We start from the raw sequence: 18,132 nt of genomic DNA on the forward strand, positions 1-18,132 counted from the left end.
CCTTGGCCCTGCCCTGCCCTGCTGGGGGCTCCCCTTAAGTCTATGGCTCTGTGCACCTGCAGGCAGCACCGACGTACGCGGTGCACACTCAGCCCACATTGCTGAAGAATGAATGAGTTATGAGTGAATACACAGCACAGGGCTTATACTTTCTGTTACAGACTCTTCCAAACACGCTACCAACAAGAGGAAGGCAGAGGGTTCCTAAGACACCAGACCAGGTGTAGAAAGAGCAGTGGAGGGTGTGGTCTTCAGAGAAGTGGAGTGGTCCGGCACAGGCACAGAGGGCATGGAGAGAGGAGGCTGCCCTGACCTGTGCACCTCATCCTCTCCCAGCCCTGCCTTCCCCTGCAGCATTGACCACCCAATAAATCATGACTCCACTAGCTGACATCTGTGTACCCCTACTGGAGCCTAGAATGTCTGCTCCCCAAGAGCAAGGACACAGACCTGAGCGCCCATGGCTAAGACCATCACCCTCATGGGGCAGCACTCCACAGATGTGCTGGCGCAATGCACAAGGCACAAGGCCACAGCCATCAGTGCACACCAGTGTGTGCCATCGGGTGCAGCAAGGCGGTGCACTCTGAGGGACCAGATGTCAGGGCAGGAGAAGACAGAGCAGGCCCCTGGCTGGCAGAGCCTGGTCTCAGATGGGGACCAGGCAGCTAGAAGGGACCAGGGTCAAGGGTCAATCTTCGACAGAGCGAGAGTGCATGTGTGTGTGCACAGGCAGGGGGAGGGGCCTAGGGAGAGGGGGAAGCAGACTCCCCAACACGGGGCTCAATCCCAGGACCCTGAGATCATGACCCGAGCCAAAAGCAGATGCTTAACTCACTGAGCCACCCAGGTGCCCCGCACTGAGCAGCTTGAACCGTTTACAAACCCAACACCAACAGGCTGCCTGGTGAACCAAGAAATAAACCCTTTATGTCCCAAGCTGCCACTTTGCAGGGTGATGATCTCAGTGTGCATGTGAAAAGCACACGTGCACAAGGACGGGTTTCTGAGCATTGGGACAGCACCTTACACATCCTTGAAGCCCAGAGGCCAATGGGAACATAACAAGTACCTGGGTAATGGGGTCATAGTGGGCCGTTGTTCGGATGGCCTTGGCATTACTCCCATGGCTGAGTTCGGTCACGGCAAAACATCCAAAAATCTAATATGGAAGCACAAAATGGGGTAAGGCAAGAAAGCTCTTTCTGCGCACCCCTGGAGGGGCCCCACCACCATCCTTCTGGAAGGACTAAACTATAGGCCAAAGCATCAACTCCCCACACACACAACCAGCTGGGGTCTTACGGGGTCATGGGGCCATGCTGGACACCACGGCCCTGGCCTCTGGGAACAGTGAAAACTGAAGGCTTTGCTTTGAGAGCCACAAGCTAAACCCACCAAGTGCTGGGGATTCGGGACAGCATGCTGGGGAATACACAGCCCCCAGGAGCCCCCTTCTGCTCCCCGAGGTGCACGGGGAGAGAGTGCAGGCACACAGGTCATTGTAGCTCTCGTCTCACCTCCATGTTGAAGATCTTTGGAAGGTACTTTAAATGTCTTTCAGAACCCAAGTTGTATATTGCTAATCCAAAAGTCTGAAAATACAAAATCAGCATGCAAACAGGTGAAGTTAAAAGAGTCCTGCTCTTCTGCACTCTGGGAGTGGGAGTGGCAAGTACTGTAACGTCCACAGGGGGCTGAGACCCGGGTCCCTGGGCTCAAGCAGCTCATGTAAGTCAAGGGCAAGCACCTCCCACTAAAGATGCCCCAGGGAAGTCCCGACCAGCCAGATGGGCAGAGACAGGAGCAGAGGGGGAGCAGAGGGAACGAGGGTGCAGGACAGGGGGCAAGCTCTGCTTTCCATCAGAGCCCCATGGTGGGCCACAGGTGTGCCAAGGCCACAGACACGTCCTCACCTCTGCCCGTGTACCAGCAATGGGAGCCCTGGCATCTCCTCTGACCTGCTTTCCCTTCCCTGCTGGTTTTTGCTTTTTTTGTCAGGTTTTTTTGGGGCATTGGGGGGATGGGGGTTGGTATAAAGAAGTCCTAAGCTCCTCTTCTTATAGGGCTTTAACTTGCACTGTATTCTCATCAAGGCCTCATGTGCACAAACTTGCATGTACAGCTGAGAAAGGCAGGACCTCTCCCTAAAGCATCATGGGATCTGCCCACACATTCTAATCTCCATTCTGGCTTCCCACACAATTTTTTAGAAATCTCTTAAGATATGTGCTGCCAAAGTGAGCGCTAGAAATCTCTTAAAAGAAACATTTCCCCAAATGCTCGCGTCCCCACGAACCTCCACAAGCCAGCAAACACTGGCGCGCCAGCAACCACCACACCCCGTGGGCACCGTCTACATCTCATGAGGACCTGCTCTCTCAGTGCTCTTCCTCCTGCTTGGGCCTGGAGCGGCTTTGCATGAGGCAGAAAAGGCATGCTCCCCACCCCCCACCCCTCCTCGCCACCCACTTACCACCATATTCAGCAAGAGCCTGATAGCCAGGGACCAGTCATACATGCCCAGGCAGTTGGTGAACACCTGAAACCACAGAGGGTTCGCTACCATGTCCTCCAAGGGGAGGAGGTTGTACTCCATGATTCGCTTGCAGCGGAGGAAGCTCAGCTCCCGGTACCTATCCAAAGAGATATCTTCCTCGTGGGAACGAGCGAAGAGTGGGTCATTCTCCAAAGTCGAGAAGATGGTTTTCTGGAAATGCAGGAGACAGGGAGTGGGCCACTCAGAGGCCAGTGACAGATGCTCACTAGGCTCTTACTATGGTTTTCTCAAGGCTGCTGGCTGTGTGGGACACGGTCTGACCCAGAACCCAGGGGCAGATGAAAGTCCTCCTATGCTCCTTCTTGGAGCTGCAATGAGGCTCGCTTGGCGGGCTCATGGGACACAGGCCATGCTGGGGACTAGCTGGGGTCTTCAGAGGCCAGATGGCCCACCTGTGCCCGTGAGCTGGATGCCCAGCACACCCTCGGGGGTCAGCCTGGCCCACTGCCCACACGTCTCACCTTCAGGCGGAGCACGTCTTCGCCTTCCAAGAACAGCACCAGCTCCTTCCAGCAGAAGGAGGCTCGGGCGCGGTAGGCCTGTAGGGGCCCCCTGGGGAGATCCAGCAGCAAGGCATCTGCACCGCCTTCCAATGGGGACGCCATCACTGGGTGTCAGCCTGCAGGACACAGATGACCTGAGCCAGTGAGCGAGTGCACCGTGTGACAAGTAGGAGAAAAGCAGACTCCCAAAGTGCCGGCCAAAGAGAATTGTCATACAAGACCTCACGTCTACCTTCCCTAAAGACAAGGTAAGGAGACATCTGAGAGCAGAGGCTCCATGCTTCCATCTGGCCCAACAACACCTCACCCTCTCTGGACCACCAGACCACTCCCCAAGGCCCAGCCAAACCTTATGGCCCAGGAAGCCTCCCTCTGGAGTCCAGTCAATGCTGGCTGGTCCACTCTGACAACACAGGACAGGACCAAAAGTCCCCTTCCAGCCTGCCTGGGCATCAGACAGGAGCCTCTGAACACGGACTTTTGTCCTGAACTCTCTTGACAAACAGACATCTGGCTTCCCACCAATAAGCCAGGCCTCCTGAGGCCCAGCCTTCTTGACCAAAGAATGATTCTGGAAATTTCTGAAAGGAATGGTTCCTGTCCACACTGCCCTGGCTCTCAAGGCACAGGATAGGAGGGGCCTGTGAACCTAGACTTAGGGGAGTGGCAAGAAGGAGAGTAGGGTCCCAGGCGTGGACCTCCAGCTGAGTCTTCAAGGCCTCTGGGCACCGGAGTACGGTTGCTCAATACTGCTAATAAGTAATAGGGACTTGATCTCTTGACAAAAAAACTTCTATGCTTCTGGGGGGGGGGAGGTGCAGAGGCACCTGTGTGAGCACCCACATGGTTATGGCAGGGACTGTGCCCTCTGACCCCATCTCTTCTAGAACCAAAGGCATCCTGAGAAAGTGAGGCTACAGACCAACATCCCATATGAACACAGGTGCACAAGTCCTCAATGAGTCCTGCAGACCAAATCCAGTCACCCCCCATGACAAGGGACGTGGGCCCCAGGAAACTATGGGCAGCTCAACATGTAAAAGTCAGTTAGGGGCACCTACATGGTGCCGTCAGTTGAGCGACTCTTGATTTCAGCTCAGGTCATGATCTCAGGGTCGTGGGACTAAGCCCCACGTTGGGCTCCAGGCTGGGCACAGATTCTGCTTGGGATTCTCTCCCTCTACTCCTCCCTACCTTTCTCTCTCTCTCTCCCCCTCTCTCTCTCCCCATCCCAGAAAAATAGAAAGAAAGAAAGAAAGAAAGAAAGATCAATGTAATATGCCATGCCAACAGAATGAAAGACAAAAATACATGATCGTGTCAATGGATGCAGAAAAAGCACCCAAAACAAAATCCCATGCCCTTTCATGAAAGAAATTCTGAACAAACTGGGAGCAGGAGGGAACACCCTGCACCTGATAAAGGGTGTTCCCCTATGAGATGTCCACAGCTATCTTCGTCCATTAATATGGAAGACTCAATGCCTTCCCCTGAACATCAGGAATAAGACAAGTGTGTCTACTCGGCCTCTTCTCATCAACATGCTCCTGGATGCTCCAGCCAATGCAGTTATGTGAGAATATGAAATCAATGCATCCTGATTAGAAACCTATCCCTTATCTGCTGGTGATGTGATTAAGTATATAGAAAATCCTAAGGAATTCACTAAAAATATAAGTTCACTAAATTTACTAAAAGAATAAGTTAGTTTGGCCAGTTCTTTGGGTACAAAATCAATATGCAAAACTCTACTGAATTTCGTTTTTTTAAAAAAAGGATTTTAGGAGTCAACAATAAAGGACCGAGGGTGCCGAGCGGGAGTGGCCTCGGCGATTGAAGTGAGTGAATTCAGATATATAATTCAACCTTGTTAGAGGGCTATTTAAAAAATAAAAAGTTGATTCGGTGCATGAGAGCAAGTTACTGCTGCATACCGTTCAGAGACTTACAGGTGCTTGCCTGCATTGCAATAAAGGACTCATATATTGAGCAAGACTTATATTTATCTCTTCGTTTTGGAGAGCCTAATAAACTGTTATTACAGTTTCTCTACTGACTTTCAAAAGTTTTGAAGTTTGAAAGAGACATCTTTACAATTAATACAGCATGAGCACGGCCAGAACAGAGAACCCTGTTATAATGGGTCTTTCCAGTCAAAATGGTCAGCTGAGGGGCCCTGTGAAGCCCAGTGGTGGCCCCGGAGGACGGGGGCACACAGACACAGCAACAGATGAACCAGCTGAAAAATACCAACACAATCAATAATGGCACTCAGCAGCAAGCACAGAGTATGACCACCACTATTAAACCTGGTGATGACTGGAAAAAGACTTTAAAACTCCCTCCAAAGGATCTAAGAATCAAAACTTCGGATGTGACCTCCACAAAAGGAAATGAGTTTGAAGATTACTGTTTGAAATGGGAGTTACTGATGGGAATTTTTGAAATGGGCTGGGAAAAGCCATCTCCTATTCAGGAGGAGAGCATTCCCATTGCTTTATCTGGTAGGGATATCTTAGCTAGAGCAAAAAATGGAACAGGCAAGAGCGGTGCCTACCTCATTCCCTTACTTGAACGGCTAGACCTGAAGAAGGACAATATACAAGCAATGGTGATTGTTCCCACTAGAGAAGTTGCTCTACAGGTCAGTCAAATTTGCATCCAGGTCAGCAAGCACATGGGAGGGGCCAAAGTGATGGCAACCACAGGAGGAACCAATTTACGGGATGACATAATGAGGCTTGATGACACAGTGCACGTGGTGATAGCTACCCCTGGAAGAATCCTGGATGTTATCAAGAAAGGAGCAGCAAAAGTTGATCATGTCCAGATGATAGTATTGGATGAGGCAGATAAGTTGCTTTCACAGGATTTTGTGCAGATAATGGAGGATATTATTCTCACGCTACCTAAAAACAGACAGATTTTATTATATTCTGCTACTTTCCCTCTTAGTGTACAGAAGTTCATGAATTCCCATTTGCGGAAACCCTGTGAGATTAACCTGATGGAGGAACTAACTTTGAAGGGAGTAACCCAGTACTACGCCTATGTAACTGAGCGCCAAAAAGTACTCTGCCTCAACACACTTTTTTCCAGGCTTCAGATAAACCAGTCGATCATTTTCTGTAACTCCTCTCAGCGAGTTGAATTGCTAGCCAAGATTTCTCTACTGGGTTATTCTTGCTTCTATATCCATGCTAAAATGAGGCAGGAACATCGAAATCGTGTATTTCATGATTTCCGAAATGGCTTATGCCGCAATCTTGTTTGCACTGATTTGTTTCCCCGAGGTATTGATATACAAGCTGTGAATGTGGTAATAAACTTTGACTTCCCAAAGCTGGCAGAGACCTATCTCTATCGTATTGGAAGATCAGGTCGCTTTGGTCATCTTGGCTTAGCCATCAACTTGATCACATATGATGATCGCTTCAACCTGAAAAATATTGAGGAGCAGCTGGGAACAGAAATTAAACCGATCCCAAGCAACATCGACAAGAGCCTGTATGAGGCAGAATACCACAGCGAGCCCGTGGAGGACGAGAAGCCCTAACAAGCATGCTTTCACAAACTACAGAGGGCTCGTTTGGATCTGTGACACATCGTTTGGGGGGGATGCTCTTCTCTTTGTGGCTTTTTCATCTTCTTTTATTTTGGAACTATGAAGACTTAAAAGAGCTCAGACATTTTTTTCTTTTTTTTAACTGGTGAAGAGAAAAAGCTGAAAAGAAGGAATTTACCTTTTTTGTTCCACTTGTTTGCACTGTGTGCTGACTGAACATTAGTTGCACTAACTGCTGGTTTTAAAAAAATGTTTTCTGGGGAAGGGGGACAAGGAAGGAGGAGAAAGAAGAGAAGGGGAGAAACCCTAAAAAGAGAAGAATCTTGATGAACACACAAGCTTGTCTACAATTTCAAAATTCTCCAACAGCTGACTCTTGAGTGCATTTCAACTTCTCCCTAATTACTCATCCGTTTTTTAAGCCTGAAGAGCTTATTACTTATTTGTGCGAAGTGCCTTATGCTATGAGACCATTCAGAATATCATCTTTTAGACGCAGCCCAAGAAATCAACAATAGTAGTTCTTTCCTTTTTTAATTTTTTTTCCTTCCTATCTTTTTTAAAATTTTTGTCTTTTCATTTTGATTTCAAGTTGGAGTCTCTCTCTTCCCTTTATACCCGATACTCAAGCCCAGGGCTGGAAGATGACACGTATTATAATGTTAAACACCATTCTCTTTTTCTTTATGTGGAGGAGTTGATATGCAACTGCAGTTCATCCGCACTGTAAATACATGTATTTAAAAAAACAAAACAAAACAAAACACAATCCCAAGTAAAAATTTCTTCCGGGCTGAGTAGATTACAACATCATCGCTCCCAAAGGAAAGAGCAGTCTATCATTGCAGGAGCCATATGACAAGCCTTTGTGCTCTATAGCAGAACACTAAAGACTGGTTTACATACGCTTCCATTAGCAGTTATGGCACTTGATGTGTAGACATGTCAGAGCCTTGACCCTCTTTCCTCTGTGGCAAAGCGTGTCCCATAGAAAATTGGGTGTGTATACTTGTATAAACTTTGTAAATAATTTTTTTTTCTGGGTTCATATATATATATATTTTTTTTTTTTGGATGAAGGTTGCTGGGATTAAGGGGATTAGAATGATTATGGGAGCAGCTAAAGATGAGAGGGGCTCAGTTTTCCGCAACACTAAATTCTAAAAAGTACTTTGGCCTCTTTAGTAGAGAGAGCAGACCTCTGTGGTGACCCTGTGTTGGAAGACGGACCTGGAAGTCTGGGATTTATTGTTTGCTGCCACACTGTATCATCTAATACCTTTGGAGAACACCTGCCAGAGAGAGCAAAGAAACTTCAGAAACCTATAACTCAAGATGTTATTTTTGAGAAGCTCTCTCTGATTTTGCTTCTCCATCCCCTTTTAAAGAAAGTTTGAGGAACTTTTCAAGCTCAGCAAAAGGGGACAAAGATTAATCTCCCTTGCAGTGTGGAAATTCAGTTGTGTGGCAGTGTCTGAGCAGTATATGTACGAAGCATGGATTTTGCATTTCAGAACATTAGCCAGTACCAGCTTTGGTAATGTTAGCAGTTCTGGAGCTTACTTTCTGTGGATCACTTCCTGTACTGTGTAAGTGTGTTGCCCTCTGCCCACCTTGATACATAAACTTGCAGGAATGGGCAACTCCTGAGAGCTGTTAACTTTCATGCTAAAGAAAGCTGCTTGCCATCCTCTTGCTTTGTGACAAGAATTATCTGTCATTTTGCATTGTAAATTGCTGGCAAATGCTTTACAGTCAATAGTGTTGCTTTAAATTGTGCCCCTCCCAACATGCTTGATGTTTGGCCTGATCTCCAGGCAAAAGGAGTGAGATGAATCAAAACCAGTGAACTTTTTTTTTTTTTAATGTTTTTAATTCCCTTTTAACCCAGTGTACTAGGTCAATCAGGAGGCATCTAGGGTTTAAAAAAAAAAAAGCAAAAAATAAAATGAAAAAAATTTGTTTCCTATATTCCATTTTTTCGAAACCCTAAAATATTACAAGAGTAGTCCTGCATATGCTTTCGTGCTTAATTCGTGGCTAAAAAAATCAATTATTCAAAGTTGCTTTTTTTTTTTGACTCTTGCATAGTTCTAAGCAAAACTATTTTGTGACTCACCCAAAACTCCTTAGGATCAAAATCCTACAGATGCCTCCTGATCAGACATAGCCCTAACTCCTTAAAAAATCTGTAGCAAGAGCTGCACAGTACAAACCCAAAAAGAATAAGCTCATTTATTTAGTATCCAAGCTATGTTCTATCCAGCCAATGTTGGTTACTAAATACAAGCCCTAATTAAGAAAATAACTCTTTTCCAGGGAGGGGTGGGGGGGAGGGAATTTAGAAGGCATCAACTTTTGACCAAAAATATCTTGCCCTTGTACTGATGCAGCTCTCTCTTTCTTCCCCACCTCTGGCGAGATAAGAGGGATCATTCATTATAGAAGAAAAGCAAGAAAGGCTTGTAAATGCAATTTGATATCTCGCTAGAGAGTGTAGGTGACAAAAACAGCGCAGTCTCGTTTGCTATCCTCAGACTGTGCCCGGTGCCACATGCCTGTGGGTCCCTCTTAAAGCACAGACTTCATTGAAAGTATTACTGAAGTATAGCCTCTGGTGAGGAGTGGCACTTAAACTATCTGGGACACCACTATTGGACACAGTTCTGTAGAGGCAGCTGTCCAGTTTTGGTGCTGGACTCTTGAATAGGAATTATTAAATGGAAAGATGCTCTAAGGACTAGGTCAAGGCCTAGTCTTTTTTTTTTTTTCTTTTTTTTAAGTCCCCCCTCACTATAAGAAGCATTGTTATTAGAAATTGTTTTTGTCTTCTTTCCACTATTGGGTGTCTGTTTTCAGTAATGGTAATATTTTTTCCGGTGATTCATTTGGATGAAACTGTTCCCTATTTTTAATATTTAAATTATGTCCAACTCACAGGTTTTGCCTGTGGTTGTAGTTGTGTAATGGGTTATGGACTGTTACACACCTTGCTGCCTCTGGGCCTGTGTTGTTTTGTTTTTCTCTTCCCATACATTCCAACGGAGAAACTTCTTGTCTTTCCCTTGGGAACAGAATAATCTAAGGGAGAAGCAAATCTAAATATATTTCTCAATTATTTTCACGTTGGCCCCACCATCATAATATGGGTGGGCCCCAATGGCTAGGGGGCGGGGGGAGGAATTGGTTATCAGTATTTGTTTTCAGAATGAGATGGAAGCATCTTTCCTTTGCTGTGTGCTTTGTGTTTGATACCATCATGCTTGAGTTAGAACCAGACAACTCAACACAAAGCCTTGAGTGTAAATTTGTTGGAATCAAAACATCTCATTCGGATCACTTGGTTTCATTTGGTTTTCTTTTCTTTTCTTTTTTAATAGGGGTGGGAGGGAGGTTACTATGCCCCAAAAGGGAGGGTGTCTGCACTAAGGATTTAGAAACACTTTGGAAACTCATAACCTCATCAGAAATGGCCTTTAGCCACACTCCTGACCTTCTAGATGAGTACAAAAAGATGAAATGATTTTTGGGAATTAAGCCATTTATTTTAATTTGCTACTTTTTTCAGTGTTCTGTGTATCTTAAAAATTGTTACTGTGGAATCATTTTCTGACAAAATACTTTTGTCAAGCAAAATTTTTGGCTTCATGGGAGCTGAAGTCCGTCAATGTTTTGGTGAAATTAAGTGGACTTTGGTGAGCTTATAGTTCTACTTTATATCCTTAAAGATATGTTTTTTAAAACTCCTCCCAAAAATCTCTGGTCTAAACACTCATCTTTGGGGTAAAGAGTTAAGTGTCCAAAGGTTACAACAGTTCATGAGGTTAGAGGGAGCTAGCCCGGCACCTGGACTCTGCCCCTCCACAGCTGACAGATTCCAGCATAAGTGTGTTTAAATTCTCCAGTAGACAGTACTGGGCAGGGCAAGGGAGGGGGTAGGGCTGGGTTATTAAGATACAGGCTTCTGTATTTTAACCAATGGTTGTGGGGGAGGGGTGCCTGGAGAAAACAAAGTCACTTCCCTTTTTTGAAACAAAACTAAAACTTGAAAAAAATTATTTTTGTTTAGTAAAAATGGGGTAGAATTCCAATGTCCCTAGCCACAAGGGACCAGTTCCACTGAGAAATGAACAGTGGGGACTCAAAATTTTGAAAACATTTGGGGAAAGGGAAAATTGGCTTTCTGTTAATTGGCAAATGTTCCAGTGGGACTCTGTTTTTGTTGGGATGTGTTATGTTGTATGTACACATATATATGGACCAGAGTCTGCTGAGTTTATAAGGTTCAGGAAAAAATGGTTGATAAAATCTTGGTTTTTGTTAATTTATCTCAATAAAAGCCCACTGGAACTCCAAAAAATAAAAAATAAAAAAATAAAAAAAGGATTTATTTATTTATTCATGAGAGACACAGAGAGAGAGGCAGAGACATAGGCAGAGGGAGAAGCAGGCTCCCTGCAGGGAGTCCAATGTAGGACTCGATCCCAGGACCCTGGGATCACACCCTGAGCCGAAGGCAGACACTCAACCACTGAGCCACCCAGGTCCCCTATACTGAATATCTATACACTAGCAATAAACAACTCAAAAATGAAATGAAGAAAAAAAATAAATTTACAACAGCATCAAAAATAACAAAATACTGAGAAATAAATTCAGAAGAAGTGTAGAACTTATACTCTGAAAACTACAAAGTGTTTTTGAAAGAAACCTGAGACCTCAATAAATGGAGAAATATCGCTCGTTCCTGAGTCAGAAGGACCCAGTATTGTGAAAATATCAATATTCGCCAACTCATCTACAGAGCCAATGTGGTTTCATCAAAAGCTCAGCCGCCCCCCCCCCCTTTTTTTTTGGACAGGAATTAAAAAGCTGATCCTAAAATTCATATGCAAATTTAAGGAACCCAGAAGAGACAAAACCAGCTTGAAAAAGAACAAAGCTGGAGAATCCATTCTGCTTGATTTCAAAACTTGCCACAAAGGGACGGTAATGAAGACATATGGTGCCACATGAAGACAGGTGTGTAGATTGACAGCAGAGGGCCGAGAGTCCAGCAGTAAACCCTAATATGGAAGGTCAACTGCCTTTGGACAGGCTGTCCAGACAAGGTCATGGGGAAGAAACTGTCTTCCCAAGTGGGGCTGGGCACCCGGATGTCCATGTGCAAAGTAATGAGGGTCCACTCTTCCCACACACACATGACACTTACCAGATATAAGTGTTAACACTAAAGCTGCACAAAGAAAAGGTAGAAGTGACCTTCACAACCTTAGGTGAGGCCAATCCTTCCTGGACACGGCATCACAAACACATGCAATAAAAGTAAATCAAACATCATCGAAATAAAAAACTTTTGCTCCAAAGAATGCCAATGGGTGAGTGAAAAGGCAAACCAGAGAATGGAAGATATTTGCAAATCACATATTGATAAAGGACTTGGACCTGGACTATATGAAGAATCTCAATAATAAAGCCAAATAACCTGATCTAAAGGCCTCAAATAGGTACTTCTGCAAAGATATGCAGGTGGCCAACGAGCATGCGAAGAGATGTGCCACATCAACAGCCATCAGGGAGTGCGAATCCAAACCACATGAGATACCACCCATGGTGCACATCAAATCGGCCGGCAATAACATGTATTGATGAGAATGTGCACAGAGTGGAGTCCTCATGCCTTGTTGGTGGGAATGCACAATAGCAGTCATTCGGGGAAAGTCTGACGGATCTTCAGAAGTTTAAGTAAATAGTCACCACGGGACCTGACAATTCCACTCCCAGGTACACACCCAAGAGAAATGGAAATAAATATGTATGCAAAAATTTGTGCATGAATATTCACAGTGGCATTATTTTTAACACCCCAAAATGGAAACACTCCACATATCCATCAACTGATGAATGCGTAAACAAGATGTAGGCTATCCATACAATGAAATAGTATTGGATGAACCTCGAAAGTGTTGCATTAAGTGAGAGAAGTCAGACACAAAAGATTACATATTGTATGATCCTACCCACATGAAATGTTCAGCATGGGCAAATATGTAGAGGTTAAAGTGGACTAGTGGCTGCCAGCAGCTGGAGAATGATTCCTAACAGGGCCAAGATTCCTTCTGGAGTGATGAAAACATTCTGGGAATAAACAGCGCTGCCGATTGCCCCACTCTGGACCATGCACTTCATTTTTTTAAAAAGATTTTATTTATATATTTGACGGGAGAGAGAGAGAGAGAGGGCAAGCACACGAGCAGGGGGGAGGGGCAGAGGGAGAGAGAACCAGACTCCCCACTGTGTAGGGAGCCCAATTCGAGGCCTCCATCCAGGACCCCCGGATCGTGGCCTGAGCCATCCAGATGCCCTGAGTGGTGCACTTCAGATGGATGAATCGTATGGTGAGTTACATCTCAATAAAACAAGAATTTTTTTTTTTTTTAAGGTAAGCCACAGCTCTTGGCAGAGTCCAAGTGCTTCAAAGTGCAAGCTATAGGGCAGCTCTTGGCTTTCTGGATTTCCATGCCCTGACTGCAGTCCTGTCACTCCTCACACCGCCTCCCTGCAGGCCAGGGCACCACCCTGTGAGTCCCTTCCTGCTCCCCTCCAGCTGCTTGCAGACTCTCAGCCCCGGCCACTCTCACTCTTCATCACCTGCTGAAACTGTCCTGATGGATGGAGGGCTCCCAGACCTGACTCTGAAGAGCCGCATGCTCATCCGGCAGTTTTCTTGACACTCCTCCGTTTTCATGATCTAGAGGTCCTCAAGCTCTGAATGTTCAAACCCCGGGCTCCTTGGCCCAGCCTTTCCTCCTGCAGACCCAGGTCCATACTGCCAGTCCCCATGGTTCCCGTGTGCCAAGCTGGAATTCCCTTCTCTGACTCCAAACCTGGATGGTCACCAACCAACCAGCCCCCCCCCCCACTGCACCTCGTTAACACCTATGGAATCCTTTCTTAACTCTGCAACTATTAAATCAATCACAATACTGTGCAACCATCGAGCAACCGCTGAGGGTAGGTGGCCGCTAAGCAGCTACACCATGTCAATGGTGCTTGCAACCCCAGGTGTTATCAGCACTCTTATGTTCCAGGTGAGCAAACTGGAAGCTTGTTAGAGTGAAGTAAGTTGCCGGAGATCTACAGCCGTCAGCTCACCAACCTCAAACCCCATGATCCTAAGCAGCCAGGAGGATCCCCAGGGCCCCATGCTGCCTGGCGGCACCCACATTACTGCAGATGGTGCAGCTGCTGCCACCAAGGGGCCTGACGTGAGCACTGACGAGCTGGGTGAACTTGGCCTGTCTCTTCACCTCTTCGGGTGTCAGGGTGACCACATGGTAATGCTAGCCTAGTGCCTGGTGTCTAGGCTGCTGCAACTCACGGCGGGCCTTGGAGCTGCCCCCGCAGGACATCGTTACAGTAGCAACAGCCCTGACTCTAAATGCAGACTGATCGTTCTCCCTTTAGGTGACAGCTGAGTGGGCGACCTCTTGGGACAATGTCTGAAATCCTCCAACGGTCTCTCCTGTTGACCTACCTGTCCTTGGCACCCGCACTCTTGCCCCCGGCAACTATTAAATCAACCACAATACGCGCAACCATTGAGCAATCACCGAGGGCAGGTGTGCCCCCGGGCCTTTGCACAACCGCTCCCTCCACCCCGGCCAGGCACTTCGTCCCCGCGCCGCCCGCGCTCCCAGCCCCACGGCCCCGACCTTGGATCCCGCCAGGCCTTCCCGGTCGCCGGGTCCCCACACCGCCCGGCGCATACAGGTGGCGCCCAGCAATTGTCCTTCGGGGCTCGGCAGACGTCCCAAGGCGAGCGCCGCGCCTCCGGAAAGCCTAGAGCCGGGCTGGCAGCCGCGCACCACCTCCCGGCCTCCGTCCGCCCTGACGTCATCACCCCGCGCCGCCGCCAGTTGCCGGGGAGACGGCCGGGGGCGCTCCGGGGGGTGGGGCGCGCGCGCGTGCGTGTCGGCATCCGGGAGGTGGAGAACACGCGGCCCCCGCCGCTCCGCCCTGCGCCCCAGAGGAGCTGCGCCCGGGCGCGCCCCCCACCGCGCCCCGGGAGGCACGCCCCGGCCAGACCCCCGGTCCAGACCCCCAGACCCCGGCAGCCACCCACCCCCCCTCCAGACCCCGCCCCCCCAGACCCCCCTCCAGACCCCCGGCCCCAGACCCCGGTCCAGACCCCCAGACCCCGGCAGCCACCCACCCCCCGTCCAGACCCCCGACCCCCCAGACCCCCCTCCAGACCCCCCTCCAGACCCCCGGCCCCAGACCCCGGTCCAGACCCCCAGACCCCGGCAGCCACCCACCCCCCGTCCAGACCCCAGACCCCCCTCCAGACCCCCGGCCCCAGACCCCCGTCCAGACCCCCAGACCCCGGCAGCCACCCACCCCCCCTCCAGACCCCCGACCCCCCAGACCGCGCCCCCCCAGACCCTCGTCCAGACCCCCAGACCCCGGCAGCCACCCACCCCGCCCAGCCGTGTCCAGGGCCGCCCGCCTCCTCGGGCCGCTCTCCCTTCCCGTGAGTTAAGCTTGGTCAGTTGCGAATTCCAGGGTCCATAACAAACGGGCGTCTCCTTGAGCAGAAAGGACCATCTGTTAGAGCGGCAAAGGGGTAAGTTTGTTTAGAGCCCCAGAAAACTCACAAAGCACACGGCTACATAAGGATTACAGATTATTGTAAGACTTAGAATTTGAGTATTTATTTAACCAACAGGGCAATGAGAGACTTCACAGGCTAATATATTGTATTACACGGTTGGTAGCAGACTTAGCTTCTCTGATGTTGAGGAGTTTTAGTTAAGTAACCAAAGACCTGATAAAGACAAAACACAAACCTTGGCTTTCTGGGCAGACAGAAGAGAATAAAAAAAACAACTTCGTTTACATGTTCTAATCGGAGCCGACCAACAATCCAAGAAAACTTTGTCTTTTTAACAGAGAAAAGTAGAGTTTCAGTCTGAACACCAGTGTACTTCTAAAATCCATTCATTTTGACCTTAGTTGACCACACATAAAATTCCATTGCCAAAATTTCCCTTCATAAGCCTTCTGCAACTCTTTTATTTATTCAGATTTTGAGCTACGGTCTTTTTTTTAAAACTCAGTCTTAATTACATTTATCAGAATTTTGACTCTCAGACGCCTTATTCCCCCGTGAAAACTAAGTAGTAAGCAATTGTGAACTGTTACACCATAATTTTTAGATCAGAATGTATGAATATAAATATATTTTGTAATTTAAAAACATGTCTTTTCATAATACAACCTTTAAAATGTTTTTTTTTAATTACTTATGATAGTCACACACAGAAAGAGAGAGAAAGAGAGAGGCAGAGACAGAAGCAGGCTCCATGCACCGGGAGCCCGACATGGGATTCGATCCCGGGTCTCCAGGATCGCGCCCTGGGCCAAAGGCAGGCCCTAAACCGCTGCACCACCCAGGGATCCCGTAATACAATCTTTAGAGCACAAAGCATATTTACTAACAGACTCAAGTACCCTCAGCTTCTCTGCAATAAGAAGCCAAAGGCACAAACCTACATCCAGTAATTAATGCTCCGTCCTATTTGGAAAAGACCTAGATGTCCAACAAATTCAATCTCATTTATCATCCAAGCAAAACTTTAAAGTCTCCAGTTAACAAAGACTTTGAAAGCTATCTTGGCAATTACCCATGAAACTTTTGCAACAGACAAAATTAACCATCATTTTTAGTCCTCTTTTTGCTAACAAATTGCAACGGAGATCACATGAGTTTATTTGACCTTTAGTAAAATTTTGGTAGGATAAAAGTTTCCTATTTAAAGCTGATAACTCTGAAGATATGCCTATCCTAATTAAACCAGCAAACTTAAATCAGTTTAAATACTGAATCATGTTCCACCTGGGACCACTTAAAGGCCAATCAATTTTTCCCCCATTGTCAGTTTTTACCTGAGGCACCAATGAAGAAATCTGAAGCAGACAGTGTTAAATCCAAGGTGTTACTCTTCACTCCTTGCTCCTGAGGGAACGAGGAGGAGCCAGTGGTGCTGGAGGTACTCACTTGGTATAGGAATCAGTTATGCAGGCCACACCCAAGGTGGTGGAGCAACAGGAGGAGTATGGAGGGGGGCGGTGCAGAAGAGGTAAGACAGAGGATCCTCATTCTAAACGTCCTGAGCTCGGACAGAGGAGCAGACGCCGTGGTTTTTTTCCACCAAAGTAGAAATATGCGGTTAATCATTCTCTGAGTTTTGTCCTAGGTCCCCAAATACCTGATAACATTTAAGAGCTGGATCCCAAACATGTTGCAGGATGTTAGCTTCAAGCAAATGTCTACTGATGCTGGCATCAATACTCCAACCTTTGATAATTTACAGAATAACATCTGTTGTTCACCTGACACCTTTGACTGGACTCTTCCCTGGATTCTGGAGGAACAAGTACCCTAGACCCTTTGCCAAATAAGCCCCTAACTCAAAGCGAGGAAGAGACTCATTTTCATTTCCCCTCTGAGTCTCCCAGACACTCTGTCTGCTATTCATTGTCACCCACATTATTCAATAAACTGTTTTCACTTTCTCTGGCTTGTATTTTATTTCTGTCCTGCGTGAAGCCAAGGACCCTCTTGGCTGGTTCTGTAGGAACTTCCCCTGTGTTCTCGGACTCAGTCTGCCCACATCAGGAGAACCTTCCCGTTGCAAAAGCAGAAGGAAGAATCTGAATGCTGAGCCATGCAAATTAATTCTCCATCCAGGCAATGTTTCCAGCCATGGGTCTGTGACATCATTACAAGGGGCCCCAAGAGTGCCTGCAAATCTAATCATGGTCTAATAAAGGGGCGCCTGGGTGGTGCAGTTGGTTGAGCAACTGACTCTTGGATTTGGCTCAGGTTGTCATCTCAGGGTCATGAGATTGAGCCCTACATCTGGCTTTAAGCTCAGTGCAGAGTCTGCTTGAGATTTTTCTCTCTCTCTATCCTCATGCTGATGCTCTATCTTCCTCTCTCAATAAATGCATCTTTATAAAAACTAATGGTCTGGGATGCCTGGGTGGCTCAGCGAGTAAGCATCTGCCTTTGGCCCAGGGCGTGATCCCAGAGTCCGGGGATCCGGTCCCACATCGGGCTCCCTGCATGGAGCCTGCTTCTCCCTCTGCCTATGTCTCTGCCTCTCTCTCTCTCTCTCTGTGTGTGCCTTTCATGAATAAATAAATGAATAAATACAATCTTCAAGAAAAAAAAACTAAACTAATGGTCTAATCAAAACAGATGCCACCGTTTTTCTAATGGATATACTTTTGAGAGTAAAAAAAATCTAGAACAATAACTTACACCTTTAGATCAGTTCCTTCCAAAATTAACTACTACAAGGTAAGTTAGGTTCACATGTTTCATTGATATCAGATAAACATCTTTCCACTTGGGAATCATTTGAGCCTAGTGCCAAGTGACAGAGAGGGAGCAAGAACTGGCAGGCAGGCTTGCAGTGAAGCTGGAGGAACAGGCG

The 18,132-nt window shown here is 47.2% G+C and overlaps 1 protein-coding gene, 1 long non-coding RNA gene and 1 pseudogene across 4 annotated transcripts in view; 2 read left to right on the forward strand and 1 right to left on the reverse strand.

Annotated features, from left to right (window-relative positions):
• ACOX3 (acyl-CoA oxidase 3, pristanoyl) overlaps positions 1–16,814 on the reverse strand; it is a 54,446-nt gene extending 37,632 nt beyond the window's left edge. Inside the window, exons 1-5 of one of the 3 annotated variants that reach the window (XM_072803420.1) lie at positions 16,577–16,814; positions 3,022–3,179; positions 2,477–2,710; positions 1,521–1,595; positions 1,073–1,162 (exon numbers count right to left, since the gene is read on the reverse strand). In XM_072803420.1, coding sequence (XP_072659521.1) covers positions 1,073–1,162; positions 1,521–1,595; positions 2,477–2,710; positions 3,022–3,165 — 543 coding nt within the window. In that variant the 5' untranslated portion in view covers positions 3,166–3,179; positions 16,577–16,814. Of the gene's footprint in view, positions 1–1,072; positions 1,163–1,520; positions 1,596–2,476; positions 2,711–3,021; positions 3,180–3,412; positions 3,553–14,343; positions 14,523–16,576 lie in introns of those variants that run through there. The other 2 variants (XM_072803427.1, XM_072803436.1) reach the window with 2 other exon arrangements.
• LOC140619667 (probable ATP-dependent RNA helicase DDX6 pseudogene) lies at positions 4,854–8,631 on the forward strand (annotated as a pseudogene).
• On the forward strand, positions 15,073–17,206 carry LOC140619673 (uncharacterized). The gene is made up of 2 exons (XR_012019517.1): positions 15,073–15,254; positions 15,943–17,206. It is a non-coding gene; the product is annotated as an uncharacterized lncRNA (long non-coding RNA).
• The last annotated feature ends 926 nt before the right edge of the window (positions 17,207–18,132 follow it).

Source organism: Canis lupus, chromosome 2 (assembly GCF_048164855.1).
Source record: "Canis lupus baileyi chromosome 2, mCanLup2.hap1, whole genome shotgun sequence".
Taxonomy (NCBI): Eukaryota; Metazoa; Chordata; class Mammalia; order Carnivora; family Canidae; genus Canis; species Canis lupus.